The sequence below is a fragment of the Arvicola amphibius genome, chromosome 12, assembly GCF_903992535.2.
Source record: "Arvicola amphibius chromosome 12, mArvAmp1.2, whole genome shotgun sequence".
Lineage (NCBI taxonomy): Eukaryota > Metazoa > Chordata > Mammalia > Rodentia > Cricetidae > Arvicola > Arvicola amphibius.
In genome coordinates, this window is record NC_052058.2 from 139,154,107 (window position 1) to 139,170,622 (window position 16,516).

The 16,516-nt window shown below is 46.6% G+C and overlaps 1 protein-coding gene across 2 annotated transcripts in view; it reads left to right on the plus strand.

Moving 5' to 3' along the window:
* Positions 1-16,516, plus strand: part of Adamts17 (ADAM metallopeptidase with thrombospondin type 1 motif 17) — a 314,297-nt gene that overhangs the window by 79,157 nt on the left and 218,624 nt on the right. For both annotated transcript variants that reach the window (XM_038314049.1, XM_038314048.1), the window contains one exon: positions 778-821. In XM_038314049.1, the coding sequence (XP_038169977.1) occupies positions 778-821 (44 nt within the window). The remainder of the gene's footprint in view (positions 1-777; positions 822-16,516) is intronic.

Genomic DNA, 16,516 nt, shown 5'->3' on the forward strand with positions numbered 1-16,516 from the left:
TTAGAAATGGGCTTTTGTTGCCTTCCTGTAGATACAGTTAATGGCCCTTACAGCCTTCCAAACTGAGTGGCTTTGAGATGCCACTGCAGTTGACCGGTAATTAATTGCCTCTGATCAAAAACACCTCTTAATTTTGTTTCAAACTCTTGAAGGAATAACTTTCTATCAACTAAGTGTGGAGAAGTTAGCTGTAAAAGGGACGTCCTGGGCTGGTGAGGTGGCTCAGTGGATAAAGGTACTTACCGCCAAGGCTGGTGCCCTGCATTCCGTTCCCACAACCCACCTGGTAGAGGAAAAGAACTGACTCCCTCATACTTTGCCTTAGTTAGGGTTTTCTTGCTGTGAAGAGACACCATGACCACGGCAGCTCTTCAGAGGTCTAGTCCATGTTTGTCATAGCCAGAAGCATGGCAGCATATAGGTTGATACAGTAGTAGAGAGGTAGCTAAGGGTTCTGCATCTGAGTCAGTAGACAGCAGGAAGAGAGAGCAGAGAGAGTATTGAAGTATTGAGCTTCTGAAACCTCAAAGCCTGCCCCCAATGACACACTTCCTCCAACAAGGCCACACCTACCCCAACAAGGCCACACCTCCTAATAGTGTGACTTCTCATAAACCTATGGGGGCCATTTTTATTCAAACCACCACAAAACTTTACATGCGTACTATGGCACATGCATGCACACCCCCCTCCCACTAACCAATATTAGTATGGGATCTGCCTGTCCTATTCCTGCAGGGTAGCGTACATCTGACTGTACCTTTTTATCCCCCCCAGGACAGATTTCTGCGTTCACAAAGATGAGCCGTGTGACACTGTTGGTAAGTTTACAGTTGATCATGTGTCGTGGGACCTCTAGTCTGCAGGAGTCACCCCTAAGTCCTCACATGAGCTTTGTGTTTTCTGTTGCCTCTCTTCATGTAAACTGATTCCTTGGCTGTATTCTATTCTTTTTGTCAGGTAAGTTTTGAGGTTGCCTATGCCAGTATATAGTATATAGCTGAACCAAGGGCAGGAGCTGCCAGGCGGCTCCGAGGTATCTGGAGCAGAGACTTGATCGTCTCTAAGAATCTAGCCCACCCCGGCAGTTGACTTTCTAGTCTTAACAGTGCTGAGATATGCATGCAGTGCTGGAGAAAACGGATTTCCTTCCCTTCTCTTCCTCACCTGCCCCTTGTCTGCAGGTTTCCTTCCTCTCCCATGTTCAGTGAAACCTGCACAGCCCTTCAGTTCTTATGTTTCATGCAGAAACCTTCCTTCTGCCAGATGATGGTGGCACACTCCTTTAATTCCAGAACTCAGGAACAGGAGGATCCCTGAGTTTGAGGCCAGCCTGGTCTACAGAGCAAGTTTCAGGACAGCAAGGATTACACAGATAAACCCTGTCTCAAAAACCAAAACAAAGCACACTTTAATCCCAGCACTTGGGAGGCAGAGGCAGGTGGATCTCTGTGAGTTCGAGGCCAGCCCGGTCTACAAGAGCTAGTTCCAGGACAGGGTCCAATGCTGCAAGGAGAAACACTGTCTCGAAAAATCAAAACCAAACCAAACCAAACCAAAAAATAATAAGCCTTTCTTTAGGTGTACGCAGAGTACTTATCAAATAGAGGGAACATCCAGGGTGTCGCCAGCATCATCTGCCATCTCACATGGGGAGGTCCCAAATATTGTATTACCCAAAGAAAAATTATGAATCTCATATGTTCAGATGCTTCAAGTTATAGAAATGCTGACGGGGAGTCAAAAAGAATTAACATATCTAATGTTGTAAAATCCAGATGTTAGCCGCTTGTTACCATGGAGTCTCAGTTATGGGTGACCTTGGCCTCTGCCTTGGCTCTACGTGACTGAACTGGGTAACTTAAGTTTCTTAAGACAAATGGTGACTGCCTTGATTAGGTGATTTAATAAAGCCCTTTAAAATCTGGTATAATGATAGCCAACCTTTATTTTACACATCAAAGTTTATATTTATTTATTTATTTTACTTAATCAGTATTCAATCAGAGAACAAGATATCAAAAATCAGTCAATGGATGTCTGCACTTTGCCCCTAAGGACTGGTTCCATGATGGAATCTCTGGGCGAAGATAATGTTAGTCTTGTTTTGCTTGTGGGGTACCTGAGCCCTGCCCAGGGGCTGTGGACAATGTAAAGTGAAAGGGAACTGTGTGACCCACACAGTTGCCCCTCCTGGCATTCACCAGGCCTTTGGGGACTGCCATAGCTCCTTCTCAAGTGTGCCTCTGCTGTGGTTGTCTCCTGCCTGGGCACAGGAGGCATTAGTTCCTCACCAGCCCTTGCCCTAAACTTCCTCATCCCTCAGAAGCTGTGTGCTGAGCGTGCTGAGCCTGGATCTTCAAGCCGTGTGTCTTTCAGTATCTTGCTGGGAACTTGAGAACTTCCTGTGTACCCTGTTGAGTGGTTAATTTATCACAGGGAAGGAATGAACACAGGTGAAAGAAGCTTCGTGTCTGAATAGTATGCACTGACACATGTGTGTCTCTTTCACATGGTTGATAGCTTCTGATTGTTTAACTGTGAATATGTGAAATGCCCTTCTGATATGAACTGATTGTGCACCGCTCCCCCTGCGAAAGACAAGTAGCGAATTCTAATCAAGTGTCTTTCTCTTGTCAAGTCAATACTTCCATACCACTTTAAACACTTTACTCATGACATTTTTTCAATCACAAAATGTTGCAAGGTCTGTGTATCTCAGACCTTGAGAAAAACTTGTGCTTAGCAGCCCCGGAGGCCACTGGTCCAGGTCCCGTTGTCTCCAGGTGTCTGGTCTCTGATGTGGATGCTCCGTACCTGTAGATCGCTGCCTTCTTATCATTTTCTTACTTCTGTGCGCCTCTGTTCTTTCTTCTTCTTCTTTTTTTTTTTTTGATTTTTTGAGACAGAGTTTCTCTGTGGCTTTGGAGCCTGTCCTGGAACTAGCTCTTGTAGACCAGGCTGGCCTCGAACTCACAGAGATCCACCTGCCTCTGCCTCCCGAGTGCTGGGATTAAAGGCGTGCGCCACCACCGCCTGGCTTCTTTCTTATTCTTGTAAGGACATTAGTCATACTGGATTAGGACCCACCTTTATGGCTTCATTTAACCTTATTTAATTCTGCTTATCAAAGGCCTGTTACAAAATATATTCATTATTGAGGATCAATATTCCACCCTGTTATTCTAAGGGTCATAATTTAGTCTATAGGGCTATTCATTTGACACTGAGCCACATAGCACTGGTTCGTACCTGATATCCCATGTGACCTCCCTGGCACTCACGTCTCACTTCCTAACGAGGCACATCTTTTCATAACAGTGACAGGTTGACGTCATCCTTAATGTGGTAACTGGTTACCCGAGGAATGAGTTTTCTGCCTCCTATCTCCCAGCATGCATCTTTCTCATACTCTGTGGTTTTTAACATTTACAAGGGAGTTGGACATAGGGACATGGCCTTTAATTATTAATAAGTGCTTCTTTTGATGTGCCATGATTCACTTGAACATGTTATCAAATTGTTTTTAAAATGAGGTAATTTGATAAACATTTTAAAACTGGGGCCATCACAGTCACAGACCAGCCTCAGACTAATTAATTAATTTCTCTGTCTCTGTCTCTGTCTTTCTCTGTCTCTGTCTCTCTGTCTCTGTCTCTGTCTCTCTCTGTCTCTGTCTCTGTCTCTGCCTCTCTCTGTCTCTCTCTGTTTATCTCTATGTCTCTGTCTCTCTCTGTCTCTCTCTCTCTCTCTCTCTCTCTCTCTCTCTCTCTGTGTGTGTGTGTGTGTGTGTGTGTGTGTGTGTGTGTGTGTGTGTGTGTATGTGACAGAACCACAAGAAGTGGCCAGATAAGTAGAAAGGCTGTTAACTGGTTTATTTGATGTAACTCTGTCACAGGTGGAGGAATATCTGTGTATAGTCTTAAGGAATTGTCTCCTAGGGGAATGACCCAGTTTAGATGTCATCCATTTTGTCTTGGTCAGGTGGATGTACCACAGTTTTGGACTCTTCCTCACCTTTGGACTCTTCCTCAAATCTGTCACAATAGACTTGAATCTATTCTGAGCAGAAGTAAAAGCTTGATGTTTAATTATATATTCATTGTCACAGGGCACATCCTCTAGCCTCTGCCAGATCCCTCTGTTTACCAGTTTTACTGGTACTTGTAATCAGGCTTTGACCACCTTCTATGGGTGTGGGCAGCTGTTATTAAAACTTTCAGTTTGGGGGAGGAAATGTGAGTGTATGTAGCTGTGGGTTGTAGGATTTAGCAAGTTCTGCCTTTCTTATAATAACTAAAGCTCCCAACACCCCCATTGGCAAGAGTTAGCATTGAGTGTGTGTGAGTGTAGCATTCTATCGGTATTAGGGTGTGTGTCTTGCGATCCCAGTTATGAGTGTGGTGTTCTATCTGTATTAGGGCGCATGCCTCACAATCCCTGCTTGTATTTCTTGGTGGAAGGCCACACATGCAAGAGTTGAGCAACATCCACTGTCTTGATATGGTTTTAAGAACTAGGTTACCAGCTAGGTAGGTAGGGAAGGGGGGTCATCTGGGAAAAGTTAGGAAAGGGGCAAATATGAGCAAATACATTCCACAAAAACCTCAACGAACTAATTTTTAAAATGAGAAGGGAAAAGGGTTTCTCTGAAAGCTAGAAAGTATATACTTTACTACACCAATTCATCCCTTAACACGGTTATCTTTAAATGTTGGTAGAACATATTTAAAATGCTGATTAGCATGTGCCTGGACGCTGGGAGCATCTTCTGAAAGATCATTTAGAAGGACTGTCATGATTTAGAACAAAGGAGAATGTGGGAGACCCTCCTGGTTGTTGTCAGCATGCCCTAGGATAATAATCATTGGATAAAACATAAGTGAATGTGTGCATTTAGACACATGTGCACATATGTATGCATCTGGCACATATGCAGCTTGGAGGGGGCAGTGTCTGCTTCTAGTGTCTGATAGTGGGACTCAGCTTTGTCTGTGTCTGTGAGTTCTTCCAGTCCTCAGCTTGTCTCATAAGAGCCTCCCAAGGAGACCTGTCTGCTTGGAAGCTACACTACAGTAGAAGCGCTCTGTTTGGTATATGGCTGGGCGTCCATAACTGAAACCACTTGCCCCAGGGGACCAAGTTCAACATGTCTCGCTTTTCCTGCCAGGGTCTCTGTTCAGATTACATAGTTACTGGACTGTATTAGGAAATGGCAAAAATACAGATGTATGGTTTTGCACAGGATGGAATTCTATCAGCCCTTAGGCGATGTGGAACCAACATTTAGTTTAGAACTATATAGAGACCAACAAAACATGTGGCTGTGGCTAACTGCCTTTGGGATTATAAAGCAAGAGGGCTGAAGAAGCCAAAGAAGCTCAGCACACAGGATGTCCATCTGGGGACCTGACGCACAGGCGTGGATGTTGACTGCAGAGTAGCAGCACCGTTGCTTTAAAGGTGTGTGTGTGTGTGTGTGTGTGTGTGTGTGTGTGTGTGTGTGTGAGTGAGTGTATGAGTATGTATGTGAGTGTGCATGTGAGTGTATGAGTGTGTGTGCGTGCGAGTGCATGTGAGTATGTGTGAGTGTGTGTGTTTCATTTTTGAGATTATAATATAATTACATAATGTCCTTTTTTTCTTTCCTCCCTCAAAAATCCTCTCACATCCCCCTGCTTTTCATGGCTTCTCTTCATTAACTGTTGTTGCATGCCTATATGAGTAAGTGTATTCCTAAAGACGTAAATACAAGCTGTTCATTCTGTATGGTGTTACTTACATGTGTGCTTTCATGGATGGCCATTTTGGTTTTGGCTAACCAATTGCTGTGCCCTTCCCTAGGAAGGACCATCTCTCCAGCTGTCAGCACTTCTTAGTTGCCTGTAGTTCTTTGTATAAGGCTGGGCCTCGTGGTCTTTCCCGTGTGAGGCTGGGCCTCACAGGCTTTCCCTGTCCACTTTAGCATGTCTATTGTTGTTGTCCTTGTTCAGCTCATGTTTGGGCAGTCATGTTGGTGACTGCATGGGTGTAGTTTCCGACACTCTTTGGAGACACAACATGTCCAACTCCCTTGTCTTTCCTCTCCATCTTTCATAAGGATCCTTGAGCTTCTGCTGTAGGGGCTGTACAGTGGCTCACTGAGCCTCGGCTGTAGGGGCTGTACAGTGGCTCACTGAGCCTCGGCTGTAGGGGCTGTACAGTGGCTCACTGAGCCTCGGCTGTAGGGGCTGTACAGTGGCTCACTGAGTGAGCTCAGAGTGGTTCTCAAGGGTTGTGGGTGCGTGCCTCTGGGCCACTGTCTTCAAACCAGCTGTGAGAGGACCCCAAAACCTATGTTTTCTGGTCAGACACAGATACTAGGAACACTAGTGTTAGGCCAAAGCTTACCATCTTTTCATTCTCAGCATGGCCTCGGTGTGACCTTTTTCAGAGGGGCTTCTCTGTTCCCTCTATGTTACCATTCCTCTTGGCCAAGGGAACACTTTATGGTTAGCTTGGCAGGAAGTACCATCCTTCATCATATTATTAAACTGTTCCTACTTGAGTCATGACCCTTGTTATGTCTGTTAGAATCAAGCAAGAAAGTCCTTCGCTAGTGGACTGGGGAAGCAGTGTTATCAATGGGAAATGAGGCCATGTGATAATTCTGTGTTGTGAGACAGCTCTTGTAGCTTGTGGAAAGCCACATAAACAGAACATACAGTGTGCAAGAGAGGCATGGAGCCCAAGCAGTACCCCTAAGGACTCTGTAAGAGCAAAGCCTTCCGTGCTAGTTGGAGGGAGCCGAGGAAATTCAAGGCTGAGAGCCAGAGGGGACTTCCACAAGAGCTTCCTCATGATCCCTTTACCACCTGCAGGGCTCTGTCTTCAGGGCCCCATCCTCTCCATAGAGAAGGCAACTCCTTCTGAAGGGCCCTTCTTTGGAAGAAGAGACAAGCAAAGCTCAGTCCTGTGGTCTGACCCTGGTTCTTCAGTTAGGCCTGGGGTCACATCATGATTTGCATCATCCTTTGCGACTTACCTTCCATATCCAGGTGCAACCTCATTTATACAATGGTAACAATAATTCTCAGGGCCCTTATTTATCTTTTGTTTATGTGTGTGTGTGTGTGTGTGTGTGTGTGTGTGTAGTTGTGGGAGCTTATGTGCCTCCCATGAACTCAGGATCCTGCAGAGCAGAAGAGGGCATTGGATCCCCTAGAACTGGAATTACAAATAGTCGTGAGCTACCACATGGGTGCTGGAAATTGGGTGTGGATCCCTTGAAAGAACAGCTAATACTCTTAACCACGAAGCTGTCTCTCCAGCCCCTTCAGGGTTCTTACAGTGATAAAGGGGATGATTAAACAGATTCATTAGTTTGGTGGTTTTCAAGAATCAGAAGGTAGGGCTGGAGGGATGACTCAGAGGTTAAGAGCAGATGCAGAGGACCCAAGTTTTATTCCCATCACCAATGTCAGATGGCTCACAACCACCTGTAAGTCTAGCTCAGGGGATCTGGCACCCTCTTCTGTTCTCCTCAGGCTCATGCACACATGTCGAACATATGCATAATTAAAACATACAAATCTAAGCCCACCCCAAGCCAGGAAATAGCAAGTGCCCCAGAGGCTGTGGAGAAGTGGAGACTCTTGTACATTGCCGGTGGCCAGGAAGCATTTTGCATTTCCATTTTGTAGGGAAAACAGAGCAGTGTTTTCTCCCCCGAAATTAAAGTATAATGCATGAGTGCCAGTTCTGGATGTATAATCAGAAGAAGCAAGAGCAGGCACTCAAACCGCTGTTTGCACACTTGTGTTCACGATGGCATTATCCCTGAGAGGCAGAGGTGGAAGCACGCATAAGTGCACGTATGGTGGGAGGATAGGTCAGCCGTAAGACAGAAGAACGTTCTGACATACTACGTCACGAATGAGCCTTTGGGACACCATACTGAGCAAAACAAGCCAGTTAGAAAAGCATACATGCTGTGGGATTCCACATGCATAAGGCGCCCAGAGGAGACTATTCGGAGAGACAGAAAATGGCCATGTCCAGGGGCTGGGGGAGGGGAGAATAGCGAGTGATTGCTTGATGGCCTCAAGTTCCAGCTTTAAAAGAGTGTTTGTGATGGTTAGATTTAATTGACAGCTTGACCCACTCTAGAGTCCCTGGGAGTTCATCAGTAGTGGTTTTTATTGGGTTCACCTGTAGGTATTTCCCCAAGGGATTTATTGGGTTAATTGATGTAGGAAGACCCAGCCCTCAGTGAGCTGCATCATCCCCTGGGGGGGGAGGGGGTTGGTCCTGAAAGATAAGAATTGCAAAATTGAGCTAAGTACTTGAGGCACACACACCTTCATTGCCTCTGTTCTTGACTGCCCACATGGTGAGCTGCTTCAAGTTCTTGTCTTGGTTTCCTCACAATGATGAATTATGGAACTATAAGCCAAATGAACCCTTTCTTCAATTGGCGAGGGAGTTTTATCACAGCAACAAAAACAAGATCAGGATGGCAGTAATGGGTGAACAATTAATGAATGAATTTATTGCCACTGAACTGTACACTGAGAAATGATTAATACATTAAGCTCTGTGTTGTGTTTAGTTGGCCATGATGGAGTTTATGTTTGTTCCGATTTTTTAGATGAACCAACAAAGAGAGAAATTGTAAATTTGATTCTGTAGAATTTTGGTTTTTTAAAGACAATTTCACTTGGAGAACAATTCCCAGGTAGAGGGGAGTTCTTCCTCTCTGGAAGGAGGAATGGAACTCTAGCTGGGGTGCAGATAGTGTCAGAAGGGAGAAGGGTGGCACCTTCACAGGCTGGAAGGCAGAGGAGAGGAGAGCCAGGGCAAAGAAAGGAAGGGCACAGCATGAAGTGATGCCCGGGATAAAGAAGAATCTTTTTACTATTTTGAAGTTTTCTTTTTGGTTGTCAAGCTGTGCTGTGTGGCATCAGAAAATAGGGCTCAATTAGAGCGACCACGTGGCTCACAGATATTTTTGGACTGTGCGCAGTCCACACTGCATCTGGCAATGAAACCGCCACTTTAGTCGAGCCATGAGTTTATTTTCTCTGCAGCTGCTCAGCCATTGGACTCTTGGAAGAAAGAGTTGAGGTCAGCCACCAAGGATCTTGTGGTGCTAGGGACTGCCCACAGGCTCAGCTTCAGGTGGCCTTTGAGTCTCAGAGCTGCAACTTAAGGGAGAATGTTTATAGCTTGCATCATATATAGACAGTTTATCAGGCTCCCTTGGGCACTATGAGTTTATAAATTGAAGAACTCTCAACCCCCTCTTGTGAAATTGAAAGTTGGCAGTGAATTTTTAACCTCCACTTCTTCATATATACGATGTAAGAAATCAGAGTACTTTGGGAGGGCCAACGATGGTTTAGCCAAGGCAGTGGTCCTCAACCTTCCTAAATCTGCAACCCTTGAATAGAGTTCCTCATGGTGTGGTGACCCCCAACCATAGAATTATTTCATTGCTACTTCAAAACTGTAATTTTGCTGCTGTTATGAATTGTAATGTAATTATCTGGTTTGCAGGGTATCTGATACGCAACCCTGTGTCAGAGTCATTTGACCCCCAGGTTAAGAACTGTTGAGCTAAGGAAACCTTCTGTTTTTCTGTTGAGCAGAGACAAATCTTTGGCCCCATCTTTAGGACTTCAGTTCGAGTGTCGTTGGTGGGATTGGTTATGGGTGGTTGTGATCAAAATGTTATCACAGGCAGGAATATATGTCATGGTTAAGAAAGAGCTGAGCCATGGTTAGGGAAGGGACTGGCCATGGCTAGGGAAGCATTGAGCCATGGTTAGGGAAGGGACTGGCCATGGCTAGGGAAGCGTTGAGCCATGGTTGGTTAAAAGTGGAATGAATCATAATTAGGACCTGACACACGGTCCAGAGTATCGTGGTAAATATTGTTAGCTGATAGACACAGGATCGTCCCCCTGGGGAGATTAAGTTTCTCAGTCTTCCTGGAAAGAACCAACAATAGCCTTCTGTCCAGTGGAATTGAGATTGGAAGTGACATATGGAATTTTGAGGGTTTTGCCCTTACAAACCTCCTTGGCAATCTTGCTTCATTGGCCATCCTAAGGTCATCCAAGGAACTGGCAGCTGTGGTCTCCGAAATGCTGGGTGTTTCAGGAGTGAGAAGAGTGTGGGAACACTGAGATTGGGGCTCTGTTTGGCAGCTCTTAGCTCCCATGTTTAGAAATGAGGAAGTTGGAATCTCCCTAAGATTCTCTGGTGTTCAGGCATTGATATCTACAGACCCTGAAAACTTTGGCAGGTGACTTCCCTCCCCCAAGAGGTGCAGGACTTGCATGATTTTAGAGGATGGAGACAAAGTGGCCTTGCCCCTAAGAGGAGGTAAAGCTAACTCCCTCTCTTCCATCATCATAAGTATCTCAGGTAACACAAGGAAAACAAAGAGAAATTTGATGTGTACATGACATTTATTGGAGGACTCAGTGATGAGTAACTCAGAGGGGCTCTTAGGACTTGGGCTTCTGAGCTGCTCAGTAAACAGACAATACCATGTTTAAAGTAACAAAACAAAGGGAAAGATTTTTTTATTTCTAGACTAACAAACTGTGGGGTGATAGATGTGGAGGAACTAATTCTACTTTGCCATCCCAGGACTGGCACAGGCCTAGAATTGTCCCCGGTGGTGAACAGTGGTCCTTCCACAATGCTTGGTGGGTCAAGAAGCCTGGTGGTTCCTTAGATGTCAAGCATGGACCCGATGCTGATTCCATGGCTTCAGAGTCACTTTCTATGGCTCCTCCCTCAATGTTGAAGAGAGGTCCCTTCAGTGCATGTTCATTACACCCCGTGTCTCCTGTAGGGACTGTCTGTCTGTGACAACACACCGGAAAAAGTAAATCACAAGGGAGGAGAAGCAGTCAGTTGTGGTGGTGCACACTCATAATCCTAGCATTTGGGGTCCTAAATCCTAGGTCAGTCTAGGTTCTAGGCCAGCCTGAGCTATACAGCAAGATTTTGTCTGAGACAATTAAAAAAAAAAACTTGAGAGGTGAAAAGTTGCATAACTCACAATTTCAAAGGCTTGAGTCTGTGGTTGGCGGAGTCATTGATTTGGGGCCTGTGGTGAGAGAGGGCATCATGGTGGGGAACATGTGCTGGAGAAAAGCTGTTTATTGTACAGTGAGAAAGCAGAGAGAGGACCAGGCTCTGTTCCCAATATTCCCTCGGGTTGTAATCCCCAACTTCCATCCTGCAAAGGTTCCACCACTCCCAATAGTATCACAGGCTCATGATCAAGCTTCTAAAGCAGCATTTCAGAGATCCCAACCGTGAGAAGCATCAACACTGCTCACCATATTACATGCCGGGGAATGAATGGTGATAAGAGCCAAGTCCGCTTTAATTTGTCCTCGGGAGGCTGAAGAACTTTACTCCAGCAGAGCCGTCTCCCTAGCTGTCTTAGTCCCTGTTCTATTGCTATGAAGAGACGCCATGACCAAGGCAGCTCTTATAAAAAGGAAACATTTCATTAGAGGCTTGCTTACAGTGTCGGAGGTTTAGTCCATTTTCATCATGGTGGCACTCATGGTGCTGGAACAGTAGCCGAGCGCTAAGTTCTGATCCCCAGGTCAAGGGAGGGAACTGGGCCCAATATCAGCTTTTGAAACCCTAAAGCCCCCCCCCCCCCCCAGTGGCATACTTCCTCCAATGAGGTTGCACTTACTCCAACAAGCCACACCTCCCAATCCTTCAGAACCTGTGTCACTCCCTGATGACCAAACATTCAAATGTATAAGCCATGGGGGGCTATTCTTATTCAAACTACCATACTTGTCCCCCAGTAATCTTTTCAACTAAGGCTTTATGTTGTGTTTGGGGCTGGAGCCCTGAGCAGACTAGAGTGTGAGCAGGTAAACCGTAAAGGAGCAGGGACAGACAACTGATGGAGCCTTGAAATTTTAGTTGGCATGGCCCAAGGCTTTGCAGAGAAGGAACAGTTTGGCAAGCATTTGTAACACCTTTGGCTTGCCAGGGCTTCTGGAAGTCCTGAGTTGTCAACCTAGTATTATCTGTGAAGGCACCGCAAGGGTCTGCAGAGTGGGCCTCGTGGGTGGCCACAGTCGGACTCTCTTGTCCCACTCCTTAAGTAGAAGCAAGAAGACCCCCAAGAGCTCAGGATCCCACTGTCTGCAGTAGAGCAGGTTAGCCCCTGGCAGGGTCGCACCACAGGCTGTGGCTCAAAACCACACCTTCCCCCATCCTGCCTCTCCTGAAGACCAACACTGGGTTCATGGAAAATCTGATGAGGTGGCAGGACACTGGGGCAAGGCCATTCCTTGGATGTGAGTCAATATCCTAATGAGCATGGACATCCACAGTCCTGGGGGGGGGGGGGGGAGGGGGTTGGTTACCGTCTCTAATCCCTGTCAGCTGTGAGAGCGCTACAGCCTCAGCCGGGAACACGTGGGAAGGCACTCGGAAACGCACGTCATCGCTGCCTTCTATAAAAGGGTAAATGGTGAAGACATGCACACAAGGCGTAATGAAATAACAGTAAACGGTGAGCAGGCTACTCTAGCATCAGACTGTCCGTGCCAGGTTTGTTTTAAATTAACAAACTACCACAAGGAAATAAAGGACCCTTAGTTAGAATAACAGAACACAGGGGTTCTCAAAGTGTCGTCCCCAGATGTTGGCTTTAATGCCAACAATGCCACTCAGATCCCTCAAATCTGGTGCCTACAGATGGGGCCCAGTGCTCTACTTTAAGGAGCCCTGGGGTGGCTCACATGCATGTTAATCTCAGAAGCAAATCTTACCCCTCCCCCAAGAAAGATAACATGGATCTACTATACAAGACAATACAAACCCGCCTATGCCAGAACCAGGCTCCTCGTCACAGATGTGCCACCAGCTGTTGACTACAGTGACCTTATCTCAGTGTTCCCTGTTCCACAGGTGTTGGAGCCTTTGTGCTGGTGGGGGAACAATCTCCTTGGAGCTAATGACTCTCAAAGGGGGCCACCCTAGGCTCCAGCATCGGCAAAAATCTGTAAAGATCTGGGAATGTTCAGTTCTTCCTCCAACTCTTATATATTAGAATCCCCGAAGCCAGGAGTGAGTCCGCATGCCATGTATTCACAAGCCCTCTAGTGACTACATAGTAACTTTCATAGATACTGGTCCAAATCTTGGTGACAAAATCAGACTCCTGACAGTCAGGGGGACAGCGAAGGAGGGAGGATGCACCCACAAGGACCTGAGCTTGCATACTTAGGAAAAATCAGATGCTGACAACTTCATGTGAAACACCCAAGGACTGACTGGAGTTATCTCTCAGCATGTGTGGAGTGTCTGAAGCTCTGGACTTGATTCCTGGCCTGGCAAAACACAAAACAGTCAAAACATACGCACACACACGCACGTACACACGCACACACATGTGCACGCGTACACAAAATCCTGAAGAGGGGCACTGGGAAGCACCTAGTGCCCCTGCCCTTCTTCCCAGTACAGGCCCTAGGTGTGGTTTTTTTTTCTGGCAGTTGGAATCAGCTCATGTCTCAGCAGACATCAGAAGCCATCGCCAAACACTCTCCTCACACCTCGGTTGGCTGCCTCTTCTCAGGTTGCTGCGGCAGGAGGCAATGGGCAAGCGCCGTTGTGTACAGCACAAGGCTGTCTTTCACAGCATCCAGGCTGTTATTCCGTGTGAATGATCCGCTATTTTACTGTCGTCAGTACAAAAATCAGCTGCTTCTTCCCTCGTGTTCCTGCCGCTCGCCTCTTGTTTGGTTTCATAATATTCCAGATATTTTTCTATTGTCTCCTGTACCCCATGGTTACAAAATCAAACAGGACAAAACAGCTGTGCAAAGGCTGCGGAGGGGGTGGGATTCGGGAGCAGCCACAATGGCTCATCTCTCTCCTTGGCTCAGCTGCTGATTAAATGGAAGGCTTCCCAGAGAGGCAGCAGCAGCAGAGCGGCTGGGGAGTCCCTGGGGTCAGCCTCACAGGCCGGTTGCAGGGGTTCCTGAGCCATAGAGCTCTGACTGCCAAGATAAACATAAGTTTCGAGATAAAGTCCCAACCCCAAGAGGTTTTCATCTTGGAAAAGGAACCTATCAGACAGTCAGTGTGTTGGAGAAGGAGGCATGTTTGCCCACGCCCAGCTCTGCAGGCACTGTAACAGCTGGTGGGAGCTAGGGATGCAGGGGTTAGGGATAGGGCTAAGGGAACAGGAAGGAGTGGAAGGAGGTGCCTCTAGGGACAGGTTGGTTCCTCCCTTTACCGCTGTGAGACCTCGGGTTTAAGGCTCTTTCCCTCCCGAGTTTAACTGTGATGGGCACAGCAGACAAAGCGGTGGCGTGGAGCGTGAAACCAATAGCCAGCATTTGTCACGGTGCCCGCCTACCTTGCAGTAAAGGGTGGGTGCGTTTTATTAACTGCTTAGTGTCTGGGAGTATGGCTCAGTGTCACGGGCATGTCTACTGTCCCCAAGGCCCTTGTTCCGATCCTATCCCCAGTACTGCAAAAGCAAAACTTAGTAGTTAACCAGATGTTCTATTGGCTTTATTTCTAAAGATGCCCGATAAACACTTTGAATCTACCACCAATTCCTGCCTGCTGTAACTGTTGTCGGTATTGCTGTGGTCGGGGCCTGAGCCCTGGCAACCCCCTCAAGCTCGGTGTAGCCACTTCTCCTCAGTAAGCCAGTTAAACAGGCAAGCAATAGTGAGACGCAGAAAGGGGAGACTGTCAATATGGCCACATTGGGAAGAAGTGACATTTTCTGGGTCCTGACATGAGGTTTAGACAGAAAGCTAGAGGGATACATAGCTGAGCAACCCTGTCTGGTGTGTAGGCCTGCCCACTATTGCCCACAATTGCCTCAGCTCCAGGCCCTGCTGCGAAGTGATCTGAGAAGCGGTCAGAACTCCGGGAGACCTCTTTCCCAGAGATGAGTTCCTTCTCTGGCTGCACTAGCATGAGATTTCTGGAGCGGTTTCAGTTTCTTGGATATCATTGTTCAGCAGTCTTATGTCCAAAAGGAAGGACCCAGCTGTCTTTTTTAGAATATCTTCATTCCTGGCGGGATGGGCACATAACTTCAGAATCTCTTACTATGGCTCCCTTTAGCTATATCCACCACTTCCTCTGGTCCAAGCTGCATTAGGCTCACCTGCCAGGTCTCTTCACCCACTACAGCCTGCTCATCGGTGTATATGGTAGTTAGAGAATGACTTCAAAAGTCTAAATCCGGGGACTGGAGAGGTGGCTCTGAAGTTAAGAACACTCACTGCTCCTCCAAAGCACCCAACTTCATTCCCCAACACCCACATTGATCAGTTACAACCACCTATAACTCCAGCAGGAGGGGCTATAAGACCCTCTTCTGGCCTCCTCAGATATACATGGCATATACTTACACACGCACACACACACACATACACACTAAAACTTTAAAAATCGAAATCAATGGCATACACACACACACACACACCCCACACTAAAACTTAAAAAATCGAAATCAATGGCATACACACACACACACACACACACACACCACACACACTAAAACTTAAAAAATCAAAATCAAGTAACACAGGTTCCTGGCTCAAGTCCCCTAGTAGGTTTCTATCATATTTAGGTAGGATCTCAGAGCCCATGGCTCCTTCACTAATTTTAATTCCTGCTCCTTGAACCTTGGGCCACCTGCACCAGCCACACTGACACTCTCCTTAGCCCCCTTGAGTCCATTTTCATCCTGTGCCTCACTATTGCTGCTCCGGGTCTGGCATGCTCTTCCCCTGACATCTCTGTGGCTCATAATTTCCCCGCCTGGGGTCTCTATTCAGAGAGCCTCCAACAAGCGAGACAGAAGCAGCCTTTCCACTCCACAGGGACCAGCACCCATTATCTGTTTGCCTCTGTGACGAGCAGGCAAGCCTCACAGAACCTTCTGTGCTTCAGCAACAAGCACACAAGAGAGCTATTTGTTGAACAGATACCTTTGGTTATTGCTCTCGTTTTTGTCCTTAAATGTCCCAAAGTATTAAAGTCTCAGTTCTCAACCTGTGGCCCTGTCGGGAGCTGGAAGAACCTTAAGGACATGGGTTCAATGAAGGAAGGCTAGTACCCTTGAAGGGGATATTTGGCTCCTGGCCCTATCGTCGCGTCTTGTATTTTCTCTGCCATTAGGTAAGTGGGTCTCCTTAGCCATATTGTCCCATAAAGATGTCCTGTGCTTTCACAGGCCCCAAGCAACAGGGGAAGCCGATTAACACATATGTTTCCACGACAATGATGTCGAGACAGTGCCAGTCTCGTTACCTTCTAGGGACTTTGCAGTTCCTTTTATTAATCCCTGATTTATTGTTTTACAAAAGGAAGAAGACGATAACTTCCCGAGGAATTTCTCGGTACCATTTTATATGATAAGTAAATAAACTTCAGATTTAATTGGTATTTATCAAATCTTTGATCCCATCTTTGCTGTTTAATGTGGTTAATTTGGCAGGATGTAGAG